Source organism: Lytechinus pictus, chromosome 9 (assembly GCF_037042905.1).
Source record: "Lytechinus pictus isolate F3 Inbred chromosome 9, Lp3.0, whole genome shotgun sequence".
Lineage (NCBI taxonomy): Eukaryota > Metazoa > Echinodermata > Echinoidea > Temnopleuroida > Toxopneustidae > Lytechinus > Lytechinus pictus.
The window spans coordinates 22,383,956-22,394,222 of NC_087253.1; the positions used below are offsets into that span (position 1 = coordinate 22,383,956).

The window sequence follows — 10,267 nt, forward strand, 5'->3', positions numbered from 1 at the left end:
TTTAAGGATTAATTTCTAAAAGATGCTTGCTATTTTTAAGCATTTTACTGTCATAAATATTTCTAGTATGTTTGAATTTTTTTCTTTACAAATATTCCAAGGGCAACTTTTTTGGGGGGCTCTAACTGATTAAATAATAAGTATGTTATTTTTGTTGGTAATATTGTTACCGAGGTATATTTTTTTCCCTCTCATAGAAAACTGTGACGTAGATGCAATTCCTTTCTCAAATCAAACAACGGCTGATTCTTTGGACCATGATGAAAGTATCGTTATAGCCTGTAACAGTGGGTACTCTACCGGTATGGGTATTCTAACAGAGCTCATGTGTGATAACGGAACCCTTTCTGCACCTGTTCCTTCCTGTTATGGTAAGATCCTATTAATCTTGGATAAATCTGCCAAATAAAAAAAATTGATTTATTCAGAAAATGTAGATTTTCAAACTGGCTTTTTTTAATGTGTCATTTTGACTGAATGGGGTTGTGAAATTAAGAACTGAGTATTCTTTTACTTTACTCATTTTAAGGATTAATTTCTAAAAGATGCTTGCTATTTTTAGGCATTTTACTGTCATAAATATTTCTAGTATGTTTGAATTTTTTTCTTTACAAATATTCCAAGGGCAACTTTTTTGGGGGGCTCTAACTGATTAAATAATAAGTATGTTACTGTTGTGGGTAAAATTGTTACCGAGGTATATTTTTTTTCCCTCTCATAGAAAACTGTGACGTAGATGCAATTCCTTTCTCAAATCAAACAACGGCTGATTCTTTGGACCATGATGAAAGTATTGTTATAGCCTGTAACAGTGGCTTCTCTACCGGTATGGGTATTCTAACAGAGCTCATGTGTGATAACGGAACCCTTTCTGCACCTGTTCCTTCCTGTTATGGTAAGATCCTATTTATCTTGGATAAATCTGCCAAATCAAAAGAATTGATTTATTCAGAAAATGTAGATTTTCAAACTGGCTTTTTTTAATGTGCCATTTTGACTGAATGGGGTTGTGAAATTAAGAACTGAGTATTCTTTTACTTTACTCATTTTAAGGATTAATTTCTAAAAGATACTTGCTATTTTTAGGCATTTTACTGTCATAAATATTTCTAGTATGTCACAATTTTTTTCTTTACAAATATTCCAAGGGCAACTTTTTTGGGGGGCTCTAACTGATTAAATAATAAGTATGTTATTTTTGTGGGTAAAATTTTACTGTCATAAATATTTCTAGTATGTCACAATTTTTTTCTTTACAAATATTCCAAGGGCAACTTTTTTGGGGGGCTCTAACTGATTAAATAATAAGTATGTTATTTTTGTGGGTAAAATTTTACTGTCATAAATATTTCTAGTATGTCACAATTTTTTTCTTTACAAATATTCCAAGGGCAACTTTTTTGGGGGGCTCTAACTGATTAAATAATAAGTATGTTATTTTTGTGGGTAAAATTGTTACCGAGGTATATTTTTTTCCCTCTCATAGAAAACTGTGACGTAGATGCAATTCCTTTCTCAAATCAAACAACGGCTGATTCTTTGGACCATGATGAAAGTATCGTTATAGCCTGTAACAGTGGGTACTCTACCGGTATGGGTATTCTAACAGAGCTCATGTGTGATAACGGAACCCTTTCTGCACCTGTTCCTTCCTGTTATGGTAAGATCCTATTTATCTTGGATAAATCTGCCAAATCAAAAGAATTGATTTATTCAGAAAATGTAGATTTTCAAACTGGCTTTTTTTAATGTGCCATTTTGACTGAATGGGGTTGTGAAATTAAGAACTGAGTATTTTTTTACTTTACTCATTTTAAGGATTAATTTCTAAAAGATGCTTGCTATTTTTAAGCATTTTACTGTCATAAATATTTCTAGTATGTTTGAATTTTTTTCTTTACAAATATTCCAAGGGCAACTTTTTTGGGGGGCTCTAACTGATTAAATAATAAGTATGTTATTTTTGTTGGTAATATTGTTACCGAGGTATATTTTTTTCCCTCTCATAGAAAACTGTGACGTAGATGCAATTCCTTTCTCAAATCAAACAACGGCTGATTCTTTGGACCATGATGAAAGTATCGTTATAGCCTGTAACAGTGGCTACTCTTCCAGTATGGGTATTCTAACAGAGCTCATGTGTGATAATGGAACCCTTTCTGCACCTGTTCCTGTCTGTTATGGTAAGATCCTATTAATCTTGGATAAATCTGCCAAATCAAAAGAATTGATTTCTTCAGAAAATGTAGATTTTCAAACTGGCTTTTTTTAATGTGCCATTTTGACTGAATGGGGTTGTGAAATTAAGAACTGAGTATTCTTTTACTTTACTCATTTTAAGGATTAATTTCTAAAAGATGCTTGCTATTTTTAGGCATTTTACTGTCATAAATATTTCTAGTATGTCACAATTTTTTTCTTTACAAATATTCCAAGGGCAACTTTTTGGGGGGGCTCTAACTGATTAAATAATAAGTATGTTATTTTTGTGGGTAAAATTGTTACCGAGGTATATTTTTTTTCCCTCTCATAGAAAACTGTGACGTAGATGCAATTCCTTTCTCAAATCAAACAACGGCTGATTCTTTGGACCATGATGAAAGTATTGTTATAGCCTGTAACAGTGGCTTCTCTACCGGTATGGGTATTCTAACAGAGCTCATGTGTGATAACGGAACCCTTTCTGCACCTGTTCCTTCCTGTTATGGTAAGATCCTATTTATCTTGGATAAATCTGCCAAATCAAAAGAATTGATTTATTCAGAAAATGTAGATTTTCAAACTGGCTTTTTTTAATGTGCCATTTTGACTGAATGGGGTTGTGAAATTAAGAACTGAGTATTTTTTTACTTTACTCATTTTAAGGATTAATTTCTAAAAGATGCTTGCTATTTTTAAGCATTTTACTGTCATAAATATTTCTAGTATGTTTGAATTTTTTTCTTTACAAATATTTCAAGGGCAACTTTTTTGGGGGGCTCTAACTGATTAAATAATAAGTATGTTATTTTTGTTGGTAATATTGTTACCGAGGTATATTTTTTTCCCTCTCATAGAAAACTGTGACGTAGATGCAATTCCTTTCTCAAATCAAACAACGGCTGATTCTTTGGACCATGATGAAAGTATCGTTATAGCCTGTAACAGTGGGTACTCTACCGGTATGGGTATTCTAACAGAGCTCATGTGTGATAACGGAACCCTTTCTGCACCTGTTCCTTCCTGTTATGGTAAGATCCTATTAATCTTGGATAAATCTGCCAAATAAAAAAAATTGATTTATTCAGAAAATGTAGATTTTCAAACTGGCTTTTTTTAATGTGTCATTTTGACTGAATGGGGTTGTGAAATTAAGAACTGAGTATTCTTTTACTTTACTCATTTTAAGGATTAATTTCTAAAAGATGCTTGCTATTTTTAGGCATTTTACTGTCATAAATATTTCTAGTATGTTTGAATTTTTTTCTTTACAAATATTCCAAGGGCAACTTTTTTGGGGGGCTCTAACTGATTAAATAATAAGTATGTTACTGTTGTGGGTAAAATTGTTACCGAGGTATATTTTTTTTCCCTCTCATAGAAAACTGTGACGTAGATGCAATTCCTTTCTCAAATCAAACAACGGCTGATTCTTTGGACCATGATGAAAGTATTGTTATAGCCTGTAACAGTGGCTTCTCTACCGGTATGGGTATTCTAACAGAGCTCATGTGTGATAACGGAACCCTTTCTGCACCTGTTCCTTCCTGTTATGGTAAGATCCTATTTATCTTGGATAAATCTGCCAAATCAAAAGAATTGATTTATTCAGAAAATGTAGATTTTCAAACTGGCTTTTTTTAATGTGCCATTTTGACTGAATGGGGTTGTGAAATTAAGAACTGAGTATTCTTTTACTTTACTCATTTTAAGGATTAATTTCTAAAAGATACTTGCTATTTTTAGGCATTTTACTGTCATAAATATTTCTAGTATGTCACAATTTTTTTCTTTACAAATATTCCAAGGGCAACTTTTTTTGGGGGCTCTAACTGATTAAATAATAAGTATGTTATTTTTGTGGGTAAAATTTTACTGTCATAAATATTTCTAGTATGTCACAATTTTTTTCTTTACAAATATTCCAAGGGCAACTTTTTTGGGGGGCTCTAACTGATTAAATAATAAGTATGTTATTTTTGTGGGTAAAATTTTACTGTCATAAATATTTATAGTATGTCACAATTTTTTTCTTTACAAATATTCCAAGGGCAACTTTTTTGGGGGGCTCTAACTGATTAAATAATAAGTATGTTATTTTTGTGGGTAAAATTGTTACCGAGGTATATTTTTTTTCCCTCTCATAGAAAACTGTGACGTAGATGCAATTCCTTTCTCAAATCAAACAACGGCTGATTCTTTGGACCATGATGAAAGTATTGTTATAGCCTGTAACAGTGGCTTCTCTACCGGTATGGGTATTCTAACAGAGCTCATGTGTGATAACGGAACCCTTTCTGCACCTGTTCCTTCCTGTTATGGTAAGATCCTATTTATCTTGGATAAATCTGCCAAATCAAAAGAATTGATTTATTCAGAAAATGTAGATTTTCAAACTGGCTTTTTTTAATGTGCCATTTTGACTGAATGGGGTTGTGAAATTAAGAACTGAGTATTTTTTTACTTTACTCATTTTAAGGATTAATTTCTAAAAGATGCTTGCTATTTTTAAGCATTTTACTGTCATAAATATTTCTAGTATGTTTGAATTTTTTTCTTTACAAATATTCCAAGGGCAACTTTTTTTGGGGGCTCTAACTGATTAAATAATAAGTATGTTATTTTTGTGGGTAAAATTTTACTGTCATAAATATTTCTAGTATGTCACAATTTTTTTCTTTACAAATATTCCAAGGGCAACTTTTTTGGGGGGGCTCTAACTGATTAAATAATAAGTATGTTATTTTTGTGGGTAAAATTGTTACCGAGGTATATTTTTTTTCCCTCTCATAGAAAACTGTGACGTAGATGCAATTCCTTTCTCAAATCAAACAACGGCTGATTCTTTGGACCATGATGAAAGTATTGTTATAGCCTGTAACAGTGGCTTCTCTACCGGTATGGGTATTCTAACAGAGCTCATGTGTGATAACGGAACCCTTTCTGCACCTGTTCCTTCCTGTTATGGTAAGATCCTATTTATCTTGGATAAATCTGCCAAATCAAAAGAATTGATTTATTCAGAAAATGTAGATTTTCAAACTGGCTTTTTTTAATGTGCCATTTTGACTGAATGGGGTTGTGAAATTAAGAACTGAGTATTTTTTTACTTTACTCATTTTAAGGATTAATTTCTAAAAGATGCTTGCTATTTTTAAGCATTTTACTGTCATAAATATTTCTAGTATGTTTGAATTTTTTTCTTTACAAATATTCCAAGGGCAACTTTTTTGGGGGGCTCTAACTGATTAAATAATAAGTATGTTATTTTTGTTGGTAATATTGTTACCGAGGTATATTTTTTTCCCTCTCATAGAAAACTGTGACGTAGATGCAATTCCTTTCTCAAATCAAACAATGGCTGATTCTTTGGACCATGATGAAAGTATCGTTATAGCCTGTAACAGTGGCTACTCTTCCAGTATGGGTATTCTAACAGAGCTCATGTGTGATAATGGAACCCTTTCCGCACCTGTTCCTGTCTGTTATGGTAAGATCCTATTAATCTTGGATAAATCTGCCAAATAAAAAAAATTGATTTATTCAGAAAATGTAGATTTTCAAACTGGCTTTTTTTAATGTGTCATTTTGACTGAATGGGGTTGTGAAATTAAGAACTGAGTATTCTTTTACTTTACTCATTTTAAGGATTAATTTCTAAAAGATGCTTGCTATTTTTAGGCATTTTACTGTCATAAATATTTCTAGTATGTCACAATTTTTTTCTTTACAAATATTCCAAGGGCAACTTTTTTGGGGGGCTCTAACTGATTAAATAATAAGTATGTTATTTTTGTCGGTAATATTGTTACCGAGGTATCCTTTTTTCCCTTTCATAGAAAACTGTGACGTAGATGCAATTCCTTTCTCAAATCAAACAACGGCTGATTCTTTGGACCATGATGCAAGTATCGTTATAGCCTGTAACAGTGGGTACTCTACCGGTATGGGTATTCTAACAGAGCTCATGTGTGATAACGGAACCCTTTCTGCACCTGTTCCTTCCTGTTATGGTAAGATCCTATTAATCTTGGATAAATCTGCCAAATAAAAAAAATTGATTTATTCAGAAAATGTAGATTTTCAAACTGGCTTTTTTTAATGTGTCATTTTGACTGAATGGGGTTGTGAAATTAAGAACTGAGTATTCTTTTACTTTACTCATTTTAAGGATTAATTTCTAAAAGATGCTTGCTATTTTTAGGCATTTTACTGTCATAAATATTTCTAGTATGTCACAATTTTTTTCTTTACAAATATTCCAAGGGCAACTTTTTTGGGGGGCTCTAACTGATTAAATAATAAGTATGTTATTTTTGTCGGTAATATTGTTACCGAGGTATCCTTTTTTCCCTTTCATAGAAAACTGTGACGTAGATGCAATTCCTTTCTCAAATCAAACAACGGCTGATTCTTTGGACCATGATGCAAGTATCGTTATAGCCTGTAACAGTGGGTACTCTACCGGTATGGGTATTCTAACAGAGCTCATGTGTGATAACGGAACCCTTTCTGCACCTGTTCCTTCCTGTTATGGTAAGATCCTATTAATCTTGGATAAATCTGCCAAATAAAAAAAATTGATTTATTCAGAAAATGTAGATTTTCAAACTGGCTTTTTTTAATGTGTCATTTTGACTGAATGGGGTTGTGAAATTAAGAACTGAGTATTCTTTTACTTTACTCATTTTAAGGATTAATTTCTAAAAGATGCTTGCTATTTTTAGGCATTTTACTGTCATAAATATTTCTAGTATGTCACAATTTTTTTCTTTACAAATATCCCAAGGGCAACTTTTTTGGGGGGCTCTAACTGATTAAATAATAAGTATGTTATTTTTGTGGGTAAAATTTTACTGTCATAAATATTTCTAGTATATCACAATTTTTTTCTTTACAAATATTCCAAGGGCAACTTTTTTGGGGGGCTCTAACTGATTAAATAATAAGTATGTTATTTTTGTGGGTAAAATTTTACTGTCATAAATATTTCTAGTATGTCACAATTTTTTTCTTTACAAATATTCTAAGGGCAACTTTTTTGGGGGGCTCTAACTGATTAAATAATAAGTATGTTATTTTTGTGGGTAAAATTGTTACCGAGATATATTTTTTTTCCCTCTCATAGAAAACTGTGACGTAGATGCAATTCCTTTCTCAAATCAAACAACGGCTGATTCTTTGGACCATGATGAAAGTATTGTTATAGCCTGTAACAGTGGCTTCTCTACCGGTATGGGTATTCTAACAGAGCTCATGTGTGATAACGGAACCCTTTCTGCACCTGTTCCTTCCTGTTATGGTAAGATCCTATTTATCTTGGATAAATCTGCCAAATCAAAAGAATTGATTTATTCAGAAAATGTAGATTTTCAAACTGGCTTTTTTTAATGTGCCATTTTGACTGAATGGGGTTGTGAAATTAAGAACTGAGTATTTTTTTACTTTACTCATTTTAAGGATTAATTTCTAAAAGATGCTTGCTATTTTTAAGCATTTTACTGTCATAAATATTTCTAGTATGTTTGAATTTTTTTCTTTACAAATATTCCAAGGGCAACTTTTTTTGGGGGCTCTAACTGATTAAATAATAAGTATGTTATTTTTGTGGGTAAAATTTTACTGTCATAAATATTTCTAGTATGTCACAATTTTTTTCTTTACAAATATTCCAAGGGCAACTTTTTTGGGGGGGCTCTAACTGATTAAATAATAAGTATGTTATTTTTGTGGGTAAAATTGTTACCGAGGTATATTTTTTTTCCCTCTCATAGAAAACTGTGACGTAGATGCAATTCCTTTCTCAAATCAAACAACGGCTGATTCTTTGGACCATGATGAAAGTATTGTTATAGCCTGTAACAGTGGCTTCTCTACCGGTATGGGTATTCTAACAGAGCTCATGTGTGATAACGGAACCCTTTCTGCACCTGTTCCTTCCTGTTATGGTAAGATCCTATTTATCTTGGATAAATCTGCCAAATCAAAAGAATTGATTTATTCAGAAAATGTAGATTTTCAAACTGGCTTTTTTTAATGTGCCATTTTGACTGAATGGGGTTGTGAAATTAAGAACTGAGTATTTTTTTACTTTACTCATTTTAAGGATTAATTTCTAAAAGATGCTTGCTATTTTTAAGCATTTTACTGTCATAAATATTTCTAGTATGTTAGAATTTTTTTCTTTACAAATATTCCAAGGGCAACTTTTTTGGGGGGCTCTAACTGATTAAATAATAAGTATGTTATTTTTGTTGGTAATATTGTTACCGAGGTATATTTTTTTCCCTCTCATAGAAAACTGTGACGTAGATGCAATTCCTTTCTCAAATCAAACAATGGCTGATTCTTTGGACCATGATGAAAGTATCGTTATAGCCTGTAACAGTGGCTACTCTTCCAGTATGGGTATTCTAACAGAGCTCATGTGTGATAATGGAACCCTTTCCGCACCTGTTCCTGTCTGTTATGGTAAGATCCTATTAATCTTGGATAAATCTGCCAAATCAAAAGAATTGATTTCTTCAGAAAATTTAGATTTTCAAACTGGCTTTTTTTAATGTGCCATTTTGACTGAATGGGGTTGTGAAATTAAGAACTGAGTATTCTTTTACTTTACTCATTTTAAGGTTTAATTTCTAAAAGATGCTTGCTATTTTTAGGCATTTTACTGTCATAAATATTTCTAGTATGTCACAATTTTTTTCTTTACAAATATTCCAAGGGCAACTTTTTTGGGGGGCTCTAACTGATTAAATAATAAGTATGTTATTTTTGTCGGTAATATTGTTACCGAGGTATCCTTTTTTCCCTTTCATAGAAAACTGTGACGTAGATGCAATTCCTTTCTCAAATCAAACAACGGCTGATTCTTTGGACCATGATGCAAGTATTGTTATAGCCTGTAACAGTGGGTACTCTACCGGTATGGGTATTCTAACAGAGCTCATGTGTGATAACGGAACCCTTTCTGCACCTGTTCCTTCCTGTTATGGTAAGATCCTATTAATCTTGGATAAATCTGCCAAATAAAAAAAATTGATTTATTCAGAAAATGTAGATTTTCAAACTGGCTTTTTTTAATGTGTCATTTTGACTGAATGGGGTTGTGAAATTAAGAACCGAGTATTCTTTTACTTTACTCATTTTAAGGATTAATTTCTAAAAGATGCTTGCTATTTTTAGGCATTTTACTGTCATAAATATTTCTAGTATGTCACAATTTTTTTCTTTACAAATATTCCAAGGGCAACTTTTTTGGGGGGCTCTAAAGGGCCGTCTGCACCATCCCGAAGTTTCAAATTAGCGCGCTATTTCTGATCCGGCAAATTATCCCGATCTGAAAAATCTCGAGATAGTTGGCGGTGCAGACGCAATTATCGCGCTAGTTCGTAGGATTAATCTCGAGATTGCAATCCCAAGTCAACTCGGGTTTATTTGCAAAATAGCGCGCTATTTTACGAATTATCCCGCTAATTCGTCGGTGCAGACGCACTCGAGATTGGACTCGGGGTAATTTATTCATGACGTCAGTCCATAATGCAATTCGCGTTCCACTTCCGCCTTGGTCAAAACATAAACACGTGCGAAAGTCAACTTTATACATGCGAATAGCGTTCATAAGCAACGATGGTGTCCCCACCAGTGAATGGATTTTGGGAGAGACCCCGGGAGAGACCAGACCGAAGGGGGAGGCGCTCATCGCATCGACGATGGTCATATTCAATAACAACACTGACAACAGTGTTGTCTTATTCCTTCGCAAAATGTGAGCAAATAGCATTTCTTTCCTCCTTCTCCCTCTCTCTCTCTCTCTCTGTCGTTGCCTCCTACTCCGCCATCATATTTCACGAAGAATACATCACTTCTTCACTCGCTGAGCTGAAAGGATTGTTGCATAACACCGGTTGAATTCGGCGAAAGTACTAGTGAAAGGAGTTCATTGCTTGCATATCGCGGGAAGTTATTCAAAAGCGCGGGCCGTTGAAACTCCAAGATCCGAAAGTGCGCATGCCCGGAATATCGGGCTTGTTGCCTCGCTCGAGCAGATATAGCTCCTCGTGGGATG

At 33.2% G+C, this 10,267-nt stretch overlaps 1 protein-coding gene across 1 annotated transcript in view; it reads left to right on the forward strand.

Annotated features, from left to right (window-relative positions):
* LOC135155445 (uncharacterized) overlaps positions 1-5,727 on the forward strand; it is a 51,658-nt gene extending 45,931 nt beyond the window's left edge. The window contains exon 4 of the mRNA XM_064104409.1: positions 5,597-5,727. Coding sequence (XP_063960479.1) covers positions 5,597-5,727 — 131 coding nt within the window. The remainder of the gene's footprint in view (positions 1-5,596) is intronic.
* The last annotated feature ends 4,540 nt before the right edge of the window (positions 5,728-10,267 follow it).